Source organism: Xiphias gladius, chromosome 18 (assembly GCF_016859285.1).
Source record: "Xiphias gladius isolate SHS-SW01 ecotype Sanya breed wild chromosome 18, ASM1685928v1, whole genome shotgun sequence".
NCBI lineage: Eukaryota > Metazoa > Chordata > Actinopteri > Istiophoriformes > Xiphiidae > Xiphias > Xiphias gladius.
In genome coordinates, this window is record NC_053417.1 from 21,587,255 (window position 1) to 21,611,619 (window position 24,365).

The 24,365-nt window shown below is 40.9% G+C and overlaps 2 protein-coding genes across 3 annotated transcripts in view; one reads left to right on the forward strand and one right to left on the reverse strand.

Annotated features, from left to right (window-relative positions):
• The first annotated feature begins 3,118 nt into the window (after window positions 1-3,118).
• LOC120803689 (complement receptor type 1-like) lies at window positions 3,119-8,770 on the forward strand. Its single transcript, XM_040152440.1, has 11 exons — window positions 3,119-3,254; window positions 3,343-3,540; window positions 4,962-5,061; window positions 5,156-5,229; window positions 6,303-6,530; window positions 6,647-6,841; window positions 7,589-7,685; window positions 7,779-7,852; window positions 7,943-8,122; window positions 8,222-8,407; window positions 8,515-8,770. Exons 1-11 carry the CDS (start codon window positions 3,200-3,202, stop codon window positions 8,550-8,552), a joined length of 1,425 nt encoding a protein of 474 aa, XP_040008374.1. The 5' UTR covers window positions 3,119-3,199; the 3' UTR covers window positions 8,553-8,770.
• Window positions 8,771-11,516: 2,746 nt separating this feature from the next.
• Window positions 11,517-24,365, reverse strand: part of scube3 (signal peptide, CUB domain, EGF-like 3) — a 69,871-nt gene continuing 57,022 nt past the window's right edge. For both annotated transcript variants that reach the window (XM_040152439.1, XM_040152438.1), the window contains 14 exons: window positions 20,680-20,796; window positions 16,739-16,861; window positions 16,467-16,583; window positions 16,259-16,354; window positions 16,007-16,123; window positions 15,640-15,801; window positions 15,298-15,501; window positions 14,459-14,620; window positions 14,178-14,345; window positions 13,919-14,080; window positions 13,633-13,830; window positions 13,365-13,517; window positions 12,155-12,234; window positions 11,517-11,837 (listed from right to left, as the gene is read on the reverse strand). In XM_040152439.1, the coding sequence (XP_040008373.1) occupies window positions 11,685-11,837; window positions 12,155-12,234; window positions 13,365-13,517; window positions 13,633-13,830; window positions 13,919-14,080; window positions 14,178-14,345; window positions 14,459-14,620; window positions 15,298-15,501; window positions 15,640-15,801; window positions 16,007-16,123; window positions 16,259-16,354; window positions 16,467-16,583; window positions 16,739-16,861; window positions 20,680-20,796 (2,012 nt within the window). In that variant the 3' untranslated portion in view covers window positions 11,517-11,684. The remainder of the gene's footprint in view (window positions 11,838-12,154; window positions 12,235-13,364; window positions 13,518-13,632; window positions 13,831-13,918; window positions 14,081-14,177; window positions 14,346-14,458; window positions 14,621-15,297; window positions 15,502-15,639; window positions 15,802-16,006; window positions 16,124-16,258; window positions 16,355-16,466; window positions 16,584-16,738; window positions 16,862-20,679; window positions 20,797-24,365) is intronic.

A 24,365-nucleotide genomic window follows, 5' to 3' on the forward strand; every position in this document is an offset into this window, starting at 1 on the left:
GTAGCCCAGTGTGGATTTTGAGGCGAGTATAGGATCATTATCCTGTTGTAGAAGCCAGCCCTTTTACTTTCAGCTTTTTTTAACAGATGGTGTGATGTTGGCTTCCAGACTTTGCTGGTATTTAATTGGATCCATTCTTCCCTCAGCCGGCGACATGTTCCCTGTGTCACTGGCTGTAACACGAGACGAAAGCTTGATTGATCCATCCCTATGCTTAACAGTTGGAGAGGAGTTCTTTACATGAAATTCTGCAACCTTTTTTCTCCAAACATACCTTTGCTCGTTTTGGCCAAAAAGTTATATTTTAACTTCATCAGTCCACAGGACCTGTTTCCAAAATGCATCAGGCTCGTTTAGATGTTCCTTCTGCCGCTGAAGTTTGTGGTGAGGATGCAGGACAGGTTTTCTTCTAATGAATCTTCCATGAAGGTCCCAGTAGAACAGTGCACCATCACTCCAGAGTCTGCAAAATCTTCCTGAAGGTTTTTTATAGTCAAATGGGGGTTTCAATTTGCCTTTCTAGCAATCCGGCGAGCAGTTCTCTCGGAAAGTTTTCTTGCTCTCCCAGGCCTCAACTAGACCTCCTGTTACCTGCCTTTTCTTAATTACATTATGAACTGAGGAACCTGAAAACACTTCAGGTACCTGAAAACACTTTACTATCTTCTTACATCCTTCTCCTGCTCCGTGGGCGTCAGTTATTTTAATTTTCAGAGTGGCAGGCAGCTGCTTAGAGGAGCCCATGGCTGCTGATTGTCAGGACAAGGTTAGAGGAGTCAGTATTTATAAACTTTTGGAATTTGCTTTACCTGGCCTTTCCTAATGACGACTGTGACAAGCCATAGCCCTAGAAAGCTAATTAATGTCCGAGACGTTGGTAAAAAATTAACTCAAATCTCTTGGTGTGCCCAAACCTTTGTATGGTGCTCATTTCTTTTTCATTTTTTCTCAATCTAAACTTGTACAAAACAAAAATAATCCACTAATCTAGTTTAAAATTCTGAAAAGATTGTTTCACCTTTAACTTCAGGCGTTTTTTGGAGATCAGTTCATCCTCTTATCACTTAACTATTCCCGGTAACAGAACTTTTTTGGCCAGGGGTGTCCAGACCTTTTTGTGCCACTGTAGATCGTTCCCTTTTTTTGCAACAAAGCAGAACAACATCAAAAACATAAAACAAAAAAAGGCTGGTAATAACCTCACAGTCTAACCAGACCATATAACATCATAGACTCGAGAAGAAGCCGATAAGCAATTAGGCACAACTTCCCTTGGAAGTGTTAGCTGGTCGCATTGTGTACAATACACACAAAATCTCAGATGTAACACTTTTCAATATCCTCAATATCTCTCTACCTGGGAATGGAATAGGCCCATACTCCTCTAAACACATCTTCTCTACCAGATACACTACATTGCATGTAACCTGTTCATATGAAGCCATTTTGCACATCATTTCAATCCATTCTTTAAAAGTAGACAAGGTGGAGGATTCTTCCACTTATGTAAAGTTATTCTACAACCAGAAATCATAGCAAGCAAACCACCTCTCATGTTTTGACAATTTAATACAATTTGGTAGTAATCCAAATAGACACAACGAAGGAGTGTATTCCTAACACCTTTTTCACAAAAGATACCATCTCTTTTCCACATATTTTCTGCTTACACAGAAGTATAACAGATGTACAAGGTTCCCCACTTCTTTACCACATCTCCAGCATGTGTCGTTGTCCCTTTGTTTTAGTTTTACCAGTTTACGAGTCCAGTAACCTCGATTGATGATCTTGTAAAGTATTAGTTGCGATTGTGCTGTGTGTGAATAAGCATAACAAGAAGCTATAAGGCTCCTCTGACAGTCATCGGTATCCTTTTCCCAACTACTTTTCAACCCTGCCAACATGGGCGACTGTGTTTCTCTGATATATTCATAAAATTTTTTATGCACCACACTGTGTATATCTTTTTAGAAAGAGCCACTGAGTCACTTCAAGATGAAGCAATGCCCTCATGTGAACTGTTGTCACAGATAAAATACTTCAATGAGTTGCGAACCATCATGTCAGATTGTTCAAATTGAAAGCTTTTTAGAGGCCTGAGAGGGTAAAACTATCTAGTACGTTACACTGAAAAGGGAAGAGTGGAGGAAAAAACACATTTAAGTACCAAGATGGGAGCAGCTTTAACTTAAAAATAGCGCTAACACTTATTGGACTCATAATTTAATGCCCTGAAAGGCACAACTCTTTATATTTCACATTTAGCAGGTAATATTGCACCTTTTTATTTGAACTTTATTTGAAAATAAGGCTTTTTAACCCTGTGGTATTCTCTTAAGTAAAGGAGTCACAGCCGCAGTGACTCAAAACCATGTTGGCAGAGTTCTGTCGCAACTGCAACCACCACCACAGGAAATCCAGCCAACTTTCTGTGTAAATCAAAATTAACCAGAAATACAACAGTTCACTCACCACTGATGAAAGGGGCCGAAAAATCTGTGACTGGGTCATGAGACACGTACAGGGGAGCAATTTCTAGTGTTCCGGTTATGAAAGACTTGTTTAGAACAAGTGGGGATGCAATTAAATTTCAGTCTTAAATGCAACTGTATTCTGGCCTTTCAAGCCCTGTTTGTAATTCAGGCTTATTAATAGTATTTATTAGTCCAAAGGCCCAAAATTAACAAACAATTATTGTGTACCTATTGTGTATTGTCACATACACGCTGTGTGTATTGATTTGGCCTGATTAGGATTGTGTTTTTTGCCCTTACAGTTATTCATGTAGATCCACGTCATACATTCAGGAGTTCTGTTTGAGAGGTAAATGGATGATTATCACAGTTTGTTTCTCAATAAAGTGAAAGTATATCTTTGACAGTACCTCTCAAGGTGCTTGTTAACCAGCGGGAGATCAGACTTAGATTTTGATACCCAGCTTTGGTTTTTTTTTAAGTTTTCTTTTCTTGTTTGTATCATTGTTTTTGTTTGTTTGTTTTGTTTGTTTGACAGTGCTCACTGTCCCACTATTGTTTCATGCCGTCTTCTTGTTTTTCATGTCTGTGATAGTGTCATTGGAGTCAGCTGCGGGGCTGCTCCCCTTGAGATCCACCCTTCCCCTATAAATCACTTCATCCGGGCCGCCTGCTGCCACTTTTTAAATCCGCCTTTCGAGCACCGAACGACACAGACGACAACCATGAAGAGTGTCGCTTGGCATATTCTGGCCTTATGCTTTGCCTTACCTGCGTCAGGTAAATGAAACAAAGAATATCCCTATGTCGCAGATTGTTGTTGTTTTTTTAACTGACTGGTGTTGGTCTTCCAAAAAAAAAAAAAAAGCTCAGGTACCAAAGAGATGTTCAGCACCGCTGGAATATCCCCACACCAGACTAGACAAGAAATTTACCAGCAGACAGAAGTTCGGCAGTGGGGAGAAGGTTTACTACGACTGCGCCGAGGACTTCACTCCATCCAGAGGCAGCCGGGCTGTGCAGTGTGTTGAGGGAAAATGGACCAAGGTGACTCTAAAATGCGAAAGTAAGTACTGGACACACTTGCCGTCTACTCTTATCGGTAATAAAAAAAAAAAAATTAAAAAAAAAGACGGTGAAATTTTGTGTGTGTGTGTTTGATTTTTCTCCCCCCCCATGCAAACGATTGATTTCAGTGAGATACTCGCGGGGCTTTTATGTGACTTTTAGTTTTTATTTAAAGTGCCAACAGCTCAGGAGCAGCCTGGCGTCCCCTAGCGGCCATGTGGGGAAACCTACCTGCTTGTCCCATCGCAGTAACTCAGGTTACTGAAATTTAAAGACAAAGAACAAAAAAATAATACTCACCCCCCCCCCCAAAGAAATAAAAATAAATAAAATCTGAATGATGCTTTAGAATTGGGGGAAGGGGACTAATTGGCAGCTGTAATTGTTCCTCCTGTCTATACTGCTCCTGAATCACAATCAGCTTTATTCTGCTGTGCTTTATGTCTCCATACAATATATACAGTGTGCTTCGATTCATATTTGACAATGATGATTGATATTTACATGTTAAGGCACAGACACACGCGAGTGTGAAAGGTGAACGGAGATAAGTGTCTTGAAAACCACCGATACCGACCGCCACTAGTTTGTATTCAGCTTTGGACTTTCTACTGCATTTCTGCATCTGTATTTGTCTGAAAGCAGAACTAGTTTTAATTCCTCGTGTTGTAAAGACACAGTGCAAAACTCCCTCATTACCTGGACCCGCTGGCATTGATAGCTCTGAAAGAAAATAAGGAAATCTGTATCCCATTGTCACAGGGAGTTTGTCCCAATGTCAACTGAGGAGGTGAGATATTTGCAACAGATTTGTCTTGTTTTGATTTACTGAATACACCGTTAAAGACATTTAGCTTTTTTGATGTTTTTTTTTTTTTTAATGTTTTCATATTGTAGTCTTAAAGTAGACTTTGAATAACAGTCTACTCTGCTACCCATCAACAACAGGCTACTACCCAAGATAAAACACCTGTTCTAATTCAAATAACAGGACTGCAGCACAAGCGCAAACTGTCTGAAAGTAACACTGGAAATTTTATCTCCATAGACTCCCCTACAACCTAACACAAAATATTTTGATCCCAGTGTGAGACAGAGTTGACAGATCGTTCAGTGTTTTGCTCAAGGACACTTGGGCAAGACGGGGTTCTCTTAAGCTTGAGCCCCCACAAGCAAAAGTACTGCATATCGCCTGTACAGTTCACACACCTCACAAATTCCAGCATCATCTTGTAAACAGCACCAACTCCCCGAGGTTGGTGAGGAAGATTTGCAGCAGCTTTATTTGTGTTGTTTTGCAACTTGGTAAAATAAAGGCGTATTTTTTTTTTTTTTTTTTTTTCTTCTTTCATCTGAAAAATGAAAAATTTCACCCTTGATTCCAGTGCTGATTGGCCATTTCTCTCTCTCATTTCTCAGAGAGATCCTGTGGCAACGCTGGGGATCTACCGAATGGGCAGTTCCAGTATGAAGGGAATTCCTTCCTCGGAGAGAAAGTGTACGCTGTATGCAATGAGGGGTAAGTTGTACCATAAGAAGCTCATGCAAAACTTGCTCAGAATACGCCACTGAATTTGTGTGTGTGACTATACAGTATGTCTCTGTGTTGACAGATACACTCTGAAAGGACTGAACTACATGATATGCAAGAAATCTGGATGGACTGGTGAATTCCCGGTTTGTGACGGTGGGTACATTGGAGTATTCTTACGAAACCCAGTCACACCCAGTATTATCGAAACCGTCATATTCTTTGCCCTCTGTGGTTGGCAGTACCTTGAGATACTTTGAAGTGGGCGTTATTGTGTTTTTAAAAATGAGTAACAGTTTCCTGAGCGTGATGTACAATGAAGGTATTTTTGTTGAGCCCTTAAGTCCTTTAAACATATTTTCCATTGCCAGTATTGCCATGCTGAGTTATTCAGTGTAAAGTCATGCCTATGTGTTATTTTGGATCCAATTTTAAATGAGCAAGTCATGTTTTTTGGATTTTGCCGGGCGTCCAGAGCTAAACCCTCCTACCCAGTAGCACATTTTCCTCAAAGTGTAGTAGGATTGTGAGTTTCAGATACCCCCAGAACGGCCCCAGCGGTTGTGTGCTGTACTCTAACATCTATATTTCACTTATGTGCTCTGACGTTTTATTTAAATTTTCGGTGTATTTACAAATTTTCAGGGGCTTAAACCTTGTGTGTGTGTGTGTGTGTGTGTGTGTGTGTCTGTGTGTTAGTACGCCATCAACAGTAATGGAATGTAACTAAGTACTTTTACTTACATACTGTGGTTGAGTAAAAATTATGTTTCAGCACTTACATTCCATGCTACTTCATTCTTCTTCCCCATACTCCATTTTTAGAGGGAGATATTGTACCTTTTTACTCCACTACATTTAACAGCTGTAGTTACTAGTTACTTTACATGCTAACATTTTACATTCAAGCTTATAAAGTATGATGCTCTGCCATAGCTAACTACCTAAGAGTATGCAAAATGGTTAATTAACTTCACCTTAAACACCACCAACATTAAAAGGCGTTGGAGTTTAACATTTACAGGGCCCATTTCTCTGTATTGCGTACTCTTGCTTTTTTTTTTCTATTCTTTAGTTCATTTTGCTGATTAATACTCTTAATCAAATAAGATACTGAATGCAGGACTTTTACTTGTAATGGAGTATTTTTACATTGTTGTATTGCTACTTAAAGTAAAAGTAGCAATAGTCATGTTAATTCATGTTAATGAGTCTGATTATCTTATCAGAGGGAGAGACCACCTGCTCCAGCCCTGCGGTGGCCAACTCTGTCAAGGGCAGTGGAGATGTTTCTGTGTACCGGGTGGGAGACAACGTGACCTTCGCCTGCAGTCATGGTTTCCAGCTGGCCGGAGCTCCGCAGGTCACTTGTGGCCCCAGTGGCCTGTGGCAGCCTCAGCCCCCTCAGTGTCTGCCTTCACCTGATGGTAAAACTGAACAGTCATCGATCAAAGAAAGTAAGTTAGTATTTCTCCTGGAAAGCCAACTGTGCGGCTCTGGCAGAAGAACAAATGATCAGCATGGCAAGCCAATGAAAGCAGATTAAGTTTTTAAACTGACCCCTTCTCTCCAGCAGGTGGATGCGGTGTGCCACCAATCATCAGCAACTCAAACGCCAACCTCGCTGACAAGTACATCACACTGACGTCTTTTGCCTCTGGTGACAGAGTCCATTACACGTGTGACGTTGGATACATTCAAGCAGGCGGCAGCAGGTACCGCACGTGTAAGGACGGAAAGTGGACACCACTGTTCCTGAAATGTGAACGTAAGAACTTTGTTCCCTCACAGTCAAGCCTTGGTGTAAAGCTTGGTAAATGCTTCTGTACATTACTGAGGAGCTTATTTTTGAGGTCTTGCACAAGTCTGCACAACTGTAGTAATATTGTTGTGATCACCAGACACGACTCTGATTCATAAATTGACCCGATTTTTGACTCATCAGTTGCCAGACCCCGTCATTTTTTTTTTTTTTTTTAAAAGGATGATTTTATATTTTAGGCTGACCATTTTGCTAAGAAAGCTGTAGTGTTGATTTTTAATAGTTCTGTTTTTTTTTTTTTTGAATCTTTTCATAATTTATAAACATAGACTCAAGGATACTTCTATATCAGGGCTTCATCTATCAGTGTGAAAATGTCTGCTTGTATCTCACTTACTTTATCGTTGCATATTTATGCGGTGCAGACCTTTCGCATTAAATTGCTGCAACAGCCTTACTTTAACAAAATTAAAAAATGATAGGGAATCCTTTTTTTATAATAACTTAACTCAAGCAAGTTTCAAGCCTCAAATAAACCTGCATATTGTGGAAAATATAAAACTCTACGTAGTAAATGTAAAAACACCAGGACTTTTTTTTTTTTTCACACTTTTCACTGCTGACCCTTGCACTGTATTGTATCATCTCCAATTGCAGTGGACATAAATATAAAAACAGTATTTTTAAAATTTTATTTTAAAATTCATAATGTCCTGTCAAATTCTTAAAACTTTCTTTCTTCTTCTTCAAAAGCCAAGGTGTGTGGTTCTGCAGGAGAGATTCTAAATGGACAGTTCACATACACTGGAGTAGAGTTCGGAGACACTGCAACAGCTATCTGTGATGAGGGGTAGGACATAGTGTTTATATTCTACTTATTGAACTTTTGCATTCTCCTGAACTGTGACTGTAAATTTATGCTTTACATGCATCCTGTCATCAGGTACAGTCCTGTAGGAAAGGTAACCAGAAACTGCATGAGTAACGGCTGGGATGGACGTGTTCCTGTTTGTGAAGGTGCAGCGAACAAACATTTTAGCTCGATTTTTAAAATTTTGATTTATTTTTTTTCTTAGCAATTTTTTTAAAAACGACTCTCTCTTCCAGCTGTGGTTTGTGAAGACCCTCCAGAAGTGACAAATGCAGAGATGAAAGACCCTCAGGAGCCACCTTACACATACAGGAGCGTTGTTCACTATCATTGTCGTGTGGGAACCCTTATTGGACAAAGGGAGATTTGGTGTACCGAGCATGGGACGTGGAGCGCACCGCCTCCTAGATGCACAGGTCCTAGATACTATTAGTGTCTCAGTAATCTTGATACAACTTTTACTTTTTACTTTTTTGCCATAAACGGAACAAAAACTGAGGCCCTTCTCTCCGCAGTAATGACATGTCCATCTCCAAATGTGCCCAGCGCCTACTGGATGGGACCGCACAATAACCTGTATCAGTACAGGGACACTATATCAATTGCGTGTAACCCAGGTTACGCCAGGATCGGCCCGAGCACCGTTACCTGTGGTGGTGATGGCCGATGGTCCCCTGGTCTCCCCATATGTAGACGCACATGTAAGTGAACAACTTTGTTGTATATGAGGCACTTGATATAGTTTTTTTTACCACCTTGAATTTTACAACACTGAAATTGATTACTTTTTTTTTTTTCCCCCTCCCAGCACGTCACAGGCACTGGAGGAGCAAATATGCTAGCTAAAACCATTCATCCCAACCTGCTTAAACCACTCGACAGCAGTCGGCGGAGGATGAAAATAATGATCTCTTAAGCTAAACTAATAGTCTTCCCTCTAAAAGAAATACTGCCTTTTTTTTTTTTTTTCTTAAATCCACCTTTCAATAATGCACTAATATATTATTTGCTCATAAAACTTGTATAAACGTATTATACAGACATTAAAATTAGTTTGAAATGAAGCTGAAGTACAGAATGTTTATTTCAATAAGCGTTTTGAGCAGTAACAAGTACAAACTTGTTTCATTCACCTCTGTACATAGTTTTGTTTTTGTTTTTTTTGTTTGTTTGTTTGTTTTTTTTTAACAGTTGATAATGTTACTGTATGTGTATCATCTCTATAGCCTAAACGGTGAGTGAGCATTTCATGAACAAACAAGCTACAAGAAAATAAGAACACCAATTCCATTCATTTAAAAAGACAATACAAAATCCAGACATTTCTTTACATGAGCAATAACAATTCAAGTGCAAATATCATTATCAACTCTATGATACATCATAGCAAACTCTCGTTAAAAGGCAACAATTTAAAAAAAACCAAAACACAAAAAAAAACTTATCAGGTTACAGGAAAGAAGCTGATTTTGGTAGTAGGGAGTTTTGGGGTAATGAGGGCATGTGGGCCGAGTGCACACACTGGGATGCTGCGTGATGGCGTCTACATAAGATATAAATGTAAATAATCTGACTGAAGTAAGCATTTAAGTGAGATTTGTATAGAGGAATTTTTAACTGACATGAGTTCTTCATGGCTTGGCCCAACATTGCCCCCAAGTTTGACAATGTGGTCAAATTCCCTTTGTGTCACCTTGAAGCTCAGGTACTTAGAGCTGGTACATGATACGAGTTGTCCCCCTTAATTTTTTTTTAATTTACACGAGTGGGGACAAAACATCCTCCAAAAATTATCCATTAGATATCTGAGAGTAGGAATCGACTCAAGTTAATTTCTTTAGAGGGCTGAATACGTGGGTTAAGGGGTGGGGACTATCATTGTCACTTGCCCACTGATCATGTAGTCATCTGCATTGATTTGACCGAAGTTGTGGTGATAAGGATTTTAAAGGAATAGCCCAGGCATTTTGGGAAATTCGCTTATTCACTTTCTTGCCAAGACTCCTTCCATCACTGTGAGGTCACTGCACCCAGTCAATAGTCAGGCAACCCCCCCGCCCAAAAAACCAAAACTTGCTTTTCACACTCTGGATTTTGTACCCTTTAAACAAGACTGAAGGTTTCTACTCAGTGCGCTTTAGAGCTGCTGATTGATAGGCAGATTGTGTTACCTTTGCACAGAGCCAGGCTAGCAGTTTACCTCTGTTTCCACTCTTTATGCTAAGCTAAGATAACTGACCACTGACTATAGCAGTAGCTAGTGGTATCAATCTTTTCATTAAGTCCTGGCCAATAAAAAAAAAAAAAGAAAGCAAACAAGTGTTTTTCCAAAATGTCAAACTATTCCTTAACTATTTGGCAGACCCTAACATGAAGCAAAATTTACTAAACCTAACTTATTTTACCCTGTTTTTGGTAGCTGTTTTGGAATTTTTTTTTTTTTTTTTGCACACCAAATACCAGTTTTAAATCACATTTAACAGACTAATTTTTATTTTTATTTTTTTTATATTTCTGTAGTTAAGGGAGTGACATCTTCTGCCCATAGTGACTGGTGAGACCCACTGCAGCCCAAAACAGTTATCACAACAGGGCGTAACCAAAATTAAGGTGTGTCATTTTCATTCATTGCACTTTGTACTAAGAAAGATGGTGGGTTCTAAATCTAGTGCACAAAACGACTTGACCTGCCCTTTTTGGGCAGTCTTTGGAACAGCTGTCTTCATTGGGACAGAACAAAATGTGAGTGGGGTGTTTGGACAGGGTACCAGGTGTCTTTGGATCTGAGACGGGTGGAGCAGAAAGTGTGGGGGGTTTTTTTTTGTTTTTTTTTTTGTTTTTTGGGGATCCTGTGTAAACAAATTAGGATTAAAGAATTCAACCTTCGTCTAATTTATTTTCATTATTTACAAGATTGAAATAAACACGATAAAACTGGTAGTCCACAGACAGGCAATGTGAGATTATCTACTTACTGTGTGTAAGAACTGAAGTATTTCAGATTCTGAGCTTTCTTTTGTTTTAAACCTATAGATTATTAGTGTGTAGAGTACATCAGAAAGACAATGAGATTGAAAAATTAAAGTGACCTTTTAAAAGAAGCAGCAAACATAATGTCCCTCAAAGACTCTCTCTCTCTCTCTCTCACTGAGACATGTTCCATTAGACATCACATTATCTCATTTCTGTGGCTCTCATAATTATTAGTTTGTTATTCATCTCCCAAATGTTCACTGTGTTCCTGGAATGATAAAGCACCTTTATGTATTTGCTTTAAGTTGGCTTGAAAAAGAGTAACAAAGTTTTCTCAAGGTTGGAAAACGCCGGTACAGTCTAGACAGACGGAACAAAACATAGATTAACTGTTTTAACAGTAAAACTCTTGGAAATTGCTCTAAGAGCGCAAATATAGCAAGGCTTTAAATGACCTAGAATGAAGCTGCGACATGAATTTAACAGCTGCTCCTCCTCGAGGACAGCACAGAGACACTGAAGATGGCACCAGGGTTACACAACACTTGCACAACACTTAGTCATACATAATGGTAGGAGTTGGAGCTGGGACCCAGACCGCTTATTGAAGCAAATACAATAACAAGCTCTATCAAGCTCAAACCGCACACACAAAATGTAATTCCTGTCTGAAATAGGTGTTTCTATTGTTGTTTTTTGTGGTTTCATTGCACAACAAAATAGAAACCAAACCCTGTCACATACTGTACATACCCACTAAATGTTTGAGCTCGAGACTGCAGACCTGTGCTGAATGAAAACTGACAAAAAAAAACCTTAAACACAAACAATGTTCAGTATTTTTCAGGTCTGCATTGTGTTTATTGTCAAAGCCTATGGAAAATAAGAGAGGGTAAACATGGTAGTATGATTTGTGTTTTTAAGCCCTGTGGGATTTGCGGGATGGGGGGAGGAGGGTGGGGTCGCGATCTGGTGCTTTAGGAGTGTCAGGAGCTGTGTGACCTTTTACTTGTATGGCCGCAGAAAAGCGGAGACTTTGCTGCTTATGAGACGTATGAACGAGCGCGGAAGCATCTCGTTGGACTCCCGAGTTGTGTACTTGAAGTAGTTGTTTGGGTGAGCCAGCACATCAAAAAGAGTCTTAATCAGTTTTTTATCCTGTAGGGAAGAACAAACGTGTAAACTTTTTACTGAAACACATTTTTGTCATGTCTGAATTATATTTGAAACTATTACACAATGCTTGAAAATAAATTACACAACTACTATATGACGACATTAACGAATCTTTTCAATGGTAATGTACCATCTGACTAATACAAGTACGGATGTATTTGTTAGCAACAGCTTTGTTTAGCCCCATCAATACCTTTTTAAAGTACAGCTTATCGCTTAACTGAATCCCCTCTCCCAGGTGGTACCAACAATAAGTAAAGACCGAAATAAACACAGCGAGGAGGATTTAAACCGCTAACCTTGAGGATTTCTTGATGGTTTTCTGAAGCGTAGAGCCTTCCATCTCGCACTATGTCCTCTACGAGCTGTTCATAGTCCTCTGGAGTCACAAACACACATGACACAACACGGCACACAATTACTAGTCACCTCATGACATTACTGAAAAACACTTCATGCACGTCAAAAACAGGCTTAGTAGGTGAAATATTATACGCAGACAAAAAAAAACCAAATCCACACAATGGACATTCCCTTTGACTCAGTTAACTTTCACCTAATGGGACTTTTCAGGCCAATTCATGTTGAGAGCCTCACTGTAACATTAATAAATATTATATAATAATATAAATATTTCCCCACTTAATCCTAGCGGGACTTCTAGCAGTGTAGATATTTATTTATCCAGGTTTTCTTTGGAAAATTAAAACCATTTATCTCTTTTTCTTTCCTTCATTTTCTTTCTTTCTGCGCCTGTCTCGATATAATGGAGGACAGAATTTTGTTTACTCAGATTGCTCAAATGAAAATAATCTTAAATGGCAGCCCTACTCAGCAGCAACACCTTTTTCGAGAGACATTGTCTCTGTTACTCTAGGTAAACCACAGAGCGCTTTGTCAACAGCTGTCACGGGGGGGGGGGGTATTTTTTTGGTAGAAAGCAGTTCCACTGAACACCCCAATGAAAGAGAGCTGTGCGTTATACTGGGACAGTGTTTCAGGATAGATAGGGTAAGACGCTTTTTTCAGTGTTGTGAGTGGAGCTAAACTGATATTACCTTGTTGCAGACATATCGGTAACCGTGTATACGTCTGCCGATAAGTAACAAGAAACTGCGGTAAAAAAATGCCAAAGATATGTTTGAGATCATTTAGAGACACCGGAGAGCGCTGACAAGTTTGTTTTTAACTGCAAAATGTCCTGCTGAACACGTCTTTGTAACAATTCTTAATAAAACAAAAAAAGGAGCCTTGTCACACCAGACCAAGTAAGGCTATAGTGGGAAAACCCCAGAGAGCGCGGAAAGGTTGCATTCAGTGGCATATGATTTGTACTTGTCATTTGTAAGAGGAAGATTGTGTTATTTTGTCTTTCAAAAGTGACATAGTCTCACTTTAAGGTGATAATAAACTAAGTCATAGAGTTTCTCAGTTTGCAAAATATATTTTTATAGACATGACAGTCCGTAGTAAAAACTAGCTGGTGTGATACATGAGCATGTTACATACCATCATAAGTAACGTAAGGGATCTGAAAGCCCCTGGCGCTGTTGGCCTCATTGGACTTGAAGTTAATCCAGAGACGTCTGGAGCGTGCTGTGAAGGCGATAGGCCGCTCGTACGTCTGACATGTCTCATAGGTGGTGATGGATGTAGCAGACCCTTGCAGGGGCATAGAAAGGACAATGATGACTAAACAAGTTTTCCTTGTATGGTGCAATTGCATATATAAACAGTGAATTCCAGTGAAAAAACAACCGGAAAGAGGGGCACTCACAGTTCTTCCTCATAACCAACACGTCTCCACACTCATCCTCTGAGGGCAGGAAAATCTCTGGCACCACGATTAGGATCTTGCGCTTGCTGGGTGGGTTGATGTTCCAGATACACTCCACATTAGCAGGGTAATTACCGGGATAGTTGGGTGACTCAATGTAACCCATGAACTCGCCCATCTCTCCACCACATTGCCTGTCTAGACATACACAAACAAAAAAAAATAGATTCCAGCTCGTGTTTGAGGAAAACTGACACAACACAAAACAAGTCACTTCCATACTCACTCTTGCACTGCGAGACACTCGTGGCACCATCAAAATCAGTGGTGGTGTTCCCAGGGCAGGAAATACAGTAGTTCTGTCTAAACTCAGTCTGATAGGTCCCCACTGGGCAGCGGATACAGCGGTGCACTGTCGTGTTGTAGTAATGACCGGGAGAACACTGAACTGCAGGGTAAAAATCGAAGAAACGCATTAGTTGGCAAGATTTTGCAGATTATTCAAGTATATTTTTCCTGCCTGTACAAAAAGAGCAAAAGCTGACCTTTGACTTCACAGTCATGGAAGGAGCTGGCACCTTCCCGCTTGGTGCTCAGTCCTCCCCCACAGGGGAAGCACAGGGTCCGTCCCAAATCTGGCTGGTAGGTGCCCTGAGGGCACGGCTGACAAGGTTTGAACCCGTCGCCGGAGAAGGACCCCGTTGGACACTGGCCTGGATTTGATTTGAAGAACACACAGTGCGCGTTTACTAAGGACAGTACCCCTTCACTGGACCAGAAATACATGTATATTTAATATTGTCCCTGGCGCTTTAAACTAGGCTACCTGCACAGGAGGAGATGTTTCGTGCCCCTACCGGCCCGTGGCCGTCACTGCCAGGGCAGAGGTCACAGGCCAGCTGCCCCTCCTTCTCCTGGAAAGTGCCAGGTGGACACTGGACACAGCGCTCCTGCTCGCCATGGTAGTAAGACCCCGGCAAGCATCTGACTGAGAGAATATCCACAACGGCTCCAGTCAGAGACGACACACACGACTGTTATCAATTAAAAACTCGTGAACTCTGGTTTGATTTCAGTTTTCTGGTTGATGCACTTGTTCCTAGCACTGGTGACCCAGTAAACGCGAATATAGTGTACACTCAAGGGCCACTTCACTAGATGCACCTGTACAATCTAATTCAATCCAACGACAGCCCTGCCCTAACATCAATCTTCATAAATATCATAATGCTCAGTCTGGTCCTTTCCATTTACATACATGTACTTAAGGGGGGCAGAGTATTAGAAACACCTTTGAATGTAATGCAGTCCAATACAATGCCTCCACTAAGTACGACCTCACTGCAAAAACATAATGTATAGTTCAATCAATACCTCTCTTGCAGTGTCAACAAAAGCTGAACATGTTAGGCAGTATCAAAGTAGACTTTAAGGCGGAACAGTTGCATTGGATTGCATTAGAATGTACAGGTGTACGTAATAAAGTTGACACTGAGTGGACACTTCACCTTAAAAGACCCGGATTGCAGATTTTGACAGGATATGTCTTGACAAATGGTTAAATTCTGAGTCTGCCATTGTTGTTATAAACCTCCAATCTAATGTAATTGGACATCACAGTAAAATATCTCATCTGACACTCCTGGTCCCGCTCTCTGGTCTTACCACATCGGCCACTGTCCCTCTCCCAGCCCGGGCCGCAGTTCTCTTGAATGGGAGCAGCCTGGGGAAGTTTTTGGGCCACCTCGTATTCCAAGCCAGCAACTCTGATCAGGAAACGCTCCTGGTTGATGGACTTCTTCAGAGCTTTGATATACGTCTTGACCTGCTTCTCCATGCGCTGTCTCAGGCAGCTGAGATTGCAACTGCCTGGTTGTGGGTAAATAAATAAAATTAATAACCAAAAAAACAATTATGAATTTGACTCTGTTGTACAAAAAAAACAATCACCAAGTCATCAGAGGCAGTAATTGTTGGCAGTGTTCTGTTCTAAATGAGATGACTGACCTGTAGTGTCTCCAGGTTTGACCTCAGCTTCCAGCTCCAAAGTAATGCGTGTTACCTCTTTGTTGGAGGGGTTGCGAGCACGTCGCCCTTTGGCTTTCTTGGAAGAGTCACATTTGAGGTTGACAAATGTTACAAGGCAGTTGCTGCAGGGCTGCCCCCCTCCTGTAGACACATTATATCACAAGTCTGAGTGTGAGATATACCTGCATAAACGGTTGATCCATTATCAAAAAAGGTGCTGACAAATTTTCTTTCAATCGCCTAATTGATCAATCAACTAACTGTTTCAGCTCTAAATCATTTATCCGTTTATATTTCTATAAATAACAGCATAGGTATACAGCGGCACACACAGATAATGACTGACCTGGTCCTAGTGTCCGTCCCCTGTCCTCCGTCCTGCCAGTCAGTTTAGGGTGCAGGTGACACTTGGCGTTTTTAATCTTGAAAGAAGCCGTCTGCTTCACTGGAGGGGCCAAAGTCTCTACAGACAAACACAGCAACAGTGGGTAGGAAGCACACAGCAATCACGGCAAATACAAACTGCGTGTGCTTTTTTTGATCAATAGATTCTGTTGTTGAAAAGTGTTTGATCATAAGGATCTGGAGGGCGGCGAACCTATGCAGCTCTGACTGCTGCTGGAGTTGAGTCTGGCCGGGGACTTTCCTCTGAGGATGGGGATACCACAACTGACTGAGTAGCTGTTGTCAGACTCTGCAAAAGGTCACGCACAAGCAAAACGAGTCTGTAAAAATGTTTGTCATTTCGAGTTTAAGGGACCACTGTGTTGTATTTTATGACAACACACTTATTGGGAGGGACATACCTGCCAGATAGTGCGCTTTAGAGGCGCAGGTAAGAGAGCAGCTCTCTTTCTTGCCCGTCTTGCTACAGGTCAGAGTGGCTTTTGGTGCAACCACCCCAGCAGGACATCTCATGAGCTCTGAGAGAAAATAAAACCCACACTCAATCACACCCTGCTGACAATGAAAGCTGAGAAAGAGACAGAGAAATCGCCCAGACACTGATATGGGGAGACTGATGTGCTTAGAGTGTGACTCAGTGTGTCAGCCACAGGGGGGCAGTGCTGCTACATACCAATACAGTCTTTCTTGTTCCAGTGCAGCTTGTACCCTGGTGGACAGGTACACTCGTAGCTCCCCAGAGTGTTGATGCAGCCATATTTACAGCCCCCACGATTTATACTGCACTCATCAATATCTGTGAATAGAAAGGTTTACATAAAGACATTTATTGTGCATGCATAAAATGATTGGGTGCACACACTGAATCGAAAGTATGGTACGAAAATAAAGGCTTTTTGTTGACAAAGATGACATCAGAAACAGAAACACTGCGGTCAGTCCAAAACAATCTGGAGTTAATTTTGTTGAATGAAATGAGAGAGAAACAGGCTCATTAAGAAACAGTAAAGCTGTGAATCAGGAGTTCCTGTGAGGTCTGCTCAATTCATCCTGTCAGAGAGTCACTTTCTGGGAAGGCTAACGTATTTGCGTGTAAACAGAAGTGATTCCCCGTTTTGATGTCGCCACATTCAATTTCATGGTCAAAACTTGTCTGCTCTTCAGTGAGGAAGACTTGTGGTAAGCAATAAATTGTAATCACCTTTTCAAACACATGCTGAGCTCAAACCACTAAAAGCATCCGGGATCCAGATGCAGGATGGCCGCCATTGACGCCAGACAGAAAATGAGTTTAGTGAGTAGAGTTGAGGATTCGCCAGGCTGCGGACAACCGGCGGAAGCACCAGGAAAGAGACAGAGATAATGGCAGTGATTGACGATCTGGCCTGCTGATATGTAATGCTCTTCCTTGTCTCATTCAATCATTCACCCTGAATAAAAACAGTCTGTGTGCCTCCGCACTCCCAGAAGGAGATGACGACTTTATCAACAACGTTCTGCCGATGACTAGCCAGGGTTGCTTGGAAATTTTGTGAGAGATGAGCTGCTAATCCTCTGCATCAAAGCACACAATTTAAAAGGACAAAGAACTCTAATGAATTTCTGATGGAAGCAGAGCTCATCTGCCAGCAGCTGTTGTTTGGACTTGTTTGTTCCTCCCATACTTAAAATGTAACCAAATAGAAGTATTCTGACCTTTCTCCAGATCTCTTAGGTCTTTTTCTTTGCATGCTCTTACAGAACAGAGCAGAGAAGAGCCAAGAAAGAAAAGGACACAACAAAAAAGACAACTCGACATTTAAACTCAACAATTGCTTCGTGTCATGGAAAGGAATTTCGGGGGGGGAGTTGGGGAGTTCATGGAAATGTCTCGATCTTTAAATTTTAATCAATTTTGTGAGCTTATTCATTAACATCAGCAACTCCCAGTCCAAACAACATCGTAATGCGAGTTTTAAAGTGGAAATTTTTCTCCTAGGCAAATCTGGGCAGCTATTTCCGTATTTTATTATTCCAATTAACTTTAACTGTTAAGATATCAACTTAAACTCTGTTGTGTGTGACTTCTGTCTTTTTCTTAGATCTATGTACACATGCGGTACCAAAAGAAAGCAATTCTGTTGGGGTCAATGCTGGGTGGATCAAATGACGTAAATCCAAAAATACTTACAAAGTATTTAGTTGCAAATAGAGTCTATTTTCTTACCAGATAAGCAAAAAATGTGCAGATTGTTTTGTTAGCTGAGAAGGAGAATGGCTGGATATACTCTCACTTGGGAGGAATGTTGACAGGCCTCGGCACAATGCTTGACAGCAGGTCACTGACCTAATTGGGTTTGTTTAGGGTGAGTCTATTGTTAAACACTGAGCACAGCTTTCTGTCTTGTTTGGCAGCTATATTTTGGCTGTTAAACCACACGGGGAATAACATAACCTTGGTTATGGCCAGGAGTAAAGAAAAGTACACCATGGAGCGACATAAATCTCCAGGGTTATCTAACAGTTCCGACAGCGCCGATGAAAAGGGAGGGGAAATCATTCGTCACCGGCTCTATCAACAATAGTATAGAGAGTCATTTATGCCTGACCATCCTCTCCTCACAGAAGCTCAGTGTAGCCTGATCACAGTCCATCATGTGAGTCAAAGCCTCACAAATCCAATTCTGGTGCTTTTATTCCCTGAACAGCTAATACAACTTCCTATTACGGAATGGTCCCTATGAACCTACAAGAGTTTTTTAAAGGCATTGTTACCTTTATTAGATTGTGACAGTAGGGGCAGAGACAGGAGACGTTGGGTAACTTTTCGAGGGTGTCATTGATTGCACTGTTGTATTTGCGCAGACCCCATGATCGCATACATCTGCACTTTACCGCTCTCTAGCCTCAGCAACATTCCTTATTCTACATTCTGTTGGGACATTCCTGATCAGTAGACCCGTCAAACTACAGACAAAAAACACAAAACACGGAACAAATCACTGCAAAGCTATGTATTTCGCGTGCATATGCTCTCTCTCTCTCTCTGTGTCTCTCCCACAACTACTGTGAGGCCCTGAGGCGCTGGAGACAGCAGTAGATTCTAACTGGTGATACACACTCCATCAAAGGGCCGACGCAACACCCTGATGTGTTCTGGCGGGCCTCTTGCTGCCTGTCAGGCAGATCTGACGCGCCCCCACACACTTCCTCCTGACACCAAAGACTGTCTCTGCTATTTGTTCCACGCCAGAGTACAGTAGGTACCTGCTGATTTCTGATGGACATGGTCATACTCCACATTGAAGGGCCATAGCTGTGGTTTTCATGTTTTAGTCCATTAACTACAGCACAAATCGGCTACACTTGACATCACTGCCAAGTGTAGCGTAAGTTCTTAGATTGATTTCCAGCCCTCCAGGCAGCCACCTGTTTCAGCTCATTTCAGTCCATTTGAAAATCAACTTGCAGGGACTTAAAATGGCTTGAGATTGGCAATCCATCAGACTGAGCTCTTAGTTACATTAAGTTTTTGTCCAATAAAGCAGCTGCATGCAGGAACTCTTCTGTGTTGATGTTTTTAAAGGATGCTGTGACATCCAGATTTACGCGTCAGCTGGTGAAAAGATAAACAATAACGATACACTGACACTGGGAAAACAATGTTGATTTCTTAACGCTGTTAAGAAATCAACTCTCAAGTTTCTGACGTCAGAATTAAAATGACTTATAAAGAATAACTGCTTAATGTTCACTTTAATAATGATGATGATAATAATATTAATAATACACTTTGATGGATTACCAGTCAAGATGCTTCAAATTAGCTGGTGAAGTTGATTTTCACCATTTATTCAACATGACCGAGTCTATAGACATGCTAGCGGCTTTGTGAGGCTGTACTACAGCAGTGCTTTGAGCTAAATGCTAATGTCATTAGGCTAACATACTCATAAGCTTTGCAGGTTTTTGGACATAAACTAAACTAATGGAGAAATTGATCCGATGATGGTGCTAGTAGAAAAAGTAAGTTATTACAATTCATCCTGACGGGGATATGAATGTCTCTACTGAATTTCATGGTAAAAAGTAGCACGGTAAATGTCTCAAATTTCACTCAAAGCTACACATGTCAACCTGATGATGGCGCTAGATGAAAAGTCAAAGTTATCGGGATTCATTCTCTGGGAACTCTGAATGTCTGTACTTTTTTTTTGAGCCAATCCATCCAATATTTGTTGAGATGTTTCAAGCTGGACTAAAGTAGTGGACTGACCATCTAACCGACAGTCCCATCCCTAGAACCGCACAACTATTATGGTAAGGTAAGGTAGCAAACCACTCTCAAAGACTAAAGCATGCTTTGGAAGTTAATCACAATCAGTATCTAAAGTACATAAAATCTTTTTATTTATCAGTTAAAACTCTGGAACGGTCTTTTATTTAAGCTGTCAGCAGAAGTTCTAATCAACATTAATTATCTATTTCTAGTGTAGTTGTGTTTTTACTGTCAGACATAAGAGCAGCTAATGGAGGGTTATCAAAGAGGTGTGGGATGCAGAGGAAGAGTGATGAACAGGAGATTTACTGTACATCAAGAGACAAGGCGTGGGGGGGGGGGTTGCGCTGGCTCACCTCCGCAGTGTGCCAGACCATAGAGGACGTAGCCTTTATGACAAAGGCACTGGAAACTGCCGGCAGAGTTGACACAAAAGTGGTCACAGGTGCGGTCGAAAGAGCATTCGTCAATGTCTGTGTAGGTAGAAAGACATGCTGTTAGAAACTTCTCAAACAGTTCAAATTACAAAAGAAATCTTTCGATTTTCCTCTCAAGGCATGTTATCATCTTTTGTATTGTATTCATTGCTTGTCGTGAATTGCAATGGGTCAAATCACATGTCACAACAACAACACAGAAACAAACAACAAAAAACGGTACAGTGGTTGACCTCCTACAGTCATGCAATTTTCCATTTTGATGCACTGAAATGGACTTCTCAAAGTATTTTTGAAATAACAAGTGGTCTCAGCAGGAGTCAAAAGCAAGTCTGCTTTTCATCTGATAATACGAGTGGAAGGGATGTTTTTTCTACCCTCAGACAACCTGCCAATGAGTTTCCCTTTTCTCCTCTTAACCATACGATAAAGGACCCCGGATTGTTCGAAATCCCATAAGCTGACTTTTGTCCTTTGTTCTGAAGTCATATGGATATAATGTGTTGAAAAATCGTTGAAAAAAGAAAAACAGTCATTGTAGTATTTAGATAAATATGTCAAAGTATGAATGCAGATAACAAGAAACCTGTCTTTCTGGTCCTTCTGTCCCGGTCAGCCTCGTCACACCTGCAACTCCACATTGCAACAGTTCCGTCCCCCCTGTCAGTAGCCTGTCTTATCTTTTTGAGCTGCTCTGAGCTCTCGTATGTGCGACCTGGTAAGTTGCTTAAATGTCATTGGCTCAAAGGCCATAAGGATTGATACATGAAGCTGATGGGTGACATTTGGTTTTATTACAATCAAAGTTTCCTTTAATGTCAGCAATAATCTGTGTCAAGCCCAGGCAGCACATGCTGGGAGAAAATGGGGATGTGCTAAAACTTTGCTGGATGTCTAATCAGCTAATTTAAGAAGGTTCCCAGAATTTTCCCAGGAATATCATGCTTTCATCGACTACAGCTGAACCTCCTCTGGGTTATGAGGCATTGCCAGCCTCAAATCAAACAGATGATGCAGGTATTTCACAGCAATTACAGGAGTTCAGTTAAATAATGGGTTTCCTTGAAGAAACCAAGAAGAAAGACTGATAAATGTCTGCACAAATCTTACCTCCTTTCATAATACTAAACCAAAGATCCACATATTCACACTAGGCATAATCCTTCATAAACAGTGCAGCTGAACCGTGTGCAGACCAGTGAAGACATTCATTGAGGTTAACGCTTGGCAGAGCACCAAAAGGATGAAAAAGTGCTGAGATTAAAAGATTATTATGTGATCAATTTACAAAAGAACACAAAAGCTTTGGAGGAGATCCACAGGTTGATGTTTAAAAAACCACCAAATGTTTCATTGATGCACACACCCAACTACACCTCATCTAGGCAAATAGATCCCTTCTTACAAAAGCAATCACAATTTAGGTTGAACATCTGACAAATAAAACAATCTTTTGAAATTTTGGAACCTGCTGCACTGGTTGAAAAGTGAACACAAACAAAAATAAAAAGCACAACTTCTACAAGAACAAACTCTTACAGTCCTTGCTGTTTGTCCCTACTGTTGGCCCCAGGAGATTCATAACAGCAATAGTAGATGAGAGCAGCATGGGCTGGCATATGCTGCATGAGGCATTGCAAAAGTGATTGTTTTCGGCATATAAGTATAAACTATGCTCAGCGCACTTTTAAGTGAAGAGTCTACACCCCTCTTGGAATTAGGCGTGGTGACTGAGTTTACCCTCAAAAAATGTTGCACTAAGTGACGCCAGAAGTCAATCTGCAACTTATCATTATATCATTTTGTGTTGTGCCACGTTACAAAGTAGATGTGTGAAGACATCTGGGACTCCTACAACCCTTATTTACCAAGCATCTAAGGTGAAGTATGCAGTGGGTGGGCAAGACTGCATCATGAGGTGATGTACGTGCAGGGGACCATGGGAAGATTAAGTGAGAACAGTCATATTGCTGCCTTGCAATGGCTAAAGACTGAAAGACTAAGATGGAAATCACAAATCAGAGTTTCCATCAATGATTTCTACTCTTTTCTCTCTCTCAGTTCATCACTTTAATCTCCAACCTTGCTCAAAATAAAATTCTAGGCAGGCAAAAGAAGTTGACTGAAATTAAGAAAAGGTCACTGTTGTTTACACAGAACAGATAAGAGCTTTATCATAGATGTTCCCTCTGGAGAAAACATGAGGTCTGATGAACATCTCCCTGAGTGCCCTCATGTGGATTAGGAGTGAGAAGGAGATGAGACGGAGACTTTGGAGGGTGTTGAGGGTGAAGGAATGCTGACAGGGACTCAACAGACATGTCCCATCCTGACTTATGGGCCATGGTCCACTGACAGCAGGGAAACACCATGACTGTTTAAACCAAGATAAACCCAGAGTTCAGTTTACACATCTCAACACCTTGTAGAGACAGCAAACGTCTATTTAAGTGTCACTGATGTCACCATGACACCACCAAGCACCAGCGTCTATTAACAAAACTACAGTACAGCGGTTGTGCAGTTACTGCAGGTGCGCTTAATCTTCTTAATCTGCCTGTTCTGGATTTACGCTCATGCATGATGGGGTCATTGTATTTTGTTTCATTAATATAAAACCTCTGAAAACACAGTTATGTCTGAGAAAAGTAAAGGGGCATTCCACAGATTATATACATGAAGACTAGCCTGTGAAAACATATGTTTAATGTCCTCTGTGGCTCTGTAGGAGCTTTGTCAGCGCTAAGAAAATAACCCTGATGATTTCATACTGCTGTCATCAGGATTTTTGAAAGTTTTAATTTTTTAAAGAGAAATAAGCACATAAATTATAAACAATAAAAAAATAATAATAAAATAAGAAATAAATAATAAATAATGAACAATAAACAGGCTACTAATTAAAGGTTAGTACATGGAAGCTCTGTTAATTTATACAGTTTACACCTCTCAACAGTTCTTTTGCAGATTTTAAATTTGTACATTTCAGGGATTTACAATACAACCAGAATTCTTCGTATAAAGCATGAAAAGTGGGTGCGTTTTTTTTAAATTTTGCTTTTGAATGTTAATTTATTTTTTTGTTGGACCGCAAAAGCGGGGTAGCCCTAGAAACTCTAATGTCTATGCCTTACTGAGTGAGTGAGTGAGTGAGTGATAAAGTTACACCATTGCTCGGCCGGTCAAGTGTTGGAGTTTCCCCATTGGCCGTTGCTCTTCAAAATGAACTCGCCCAAATAGTTTCTATTGCTCCATCAGGGGGTGTTTACAGGCAGTGTTGCAAGGTTAGCGCCTTTGTCGCTACATTTACCAACTTTTCAGACCCCTTTTGCGACTTTTTCACAAAGCATCTAGCCGCAAACGTAGCGACTTTTTAGACTAAATTAGCCTCTTTACGTTGAAGAGAGTCGCCAGTATTGTCCCGTGAGCCCGAGGTCTGGCTTTACTTCCGCAGACACACCTCTCCATGCGTCTCATTCAATTGACGGCACGGCAGCTGCATAGATGTGAATTAACTTCTAATGTTCTCTCTGAGTGATCATTTCACAAGTAAATATAGCTTAAATCACAGCACAGCTGCTGTATTTAGCTTATGTGTATGGTGA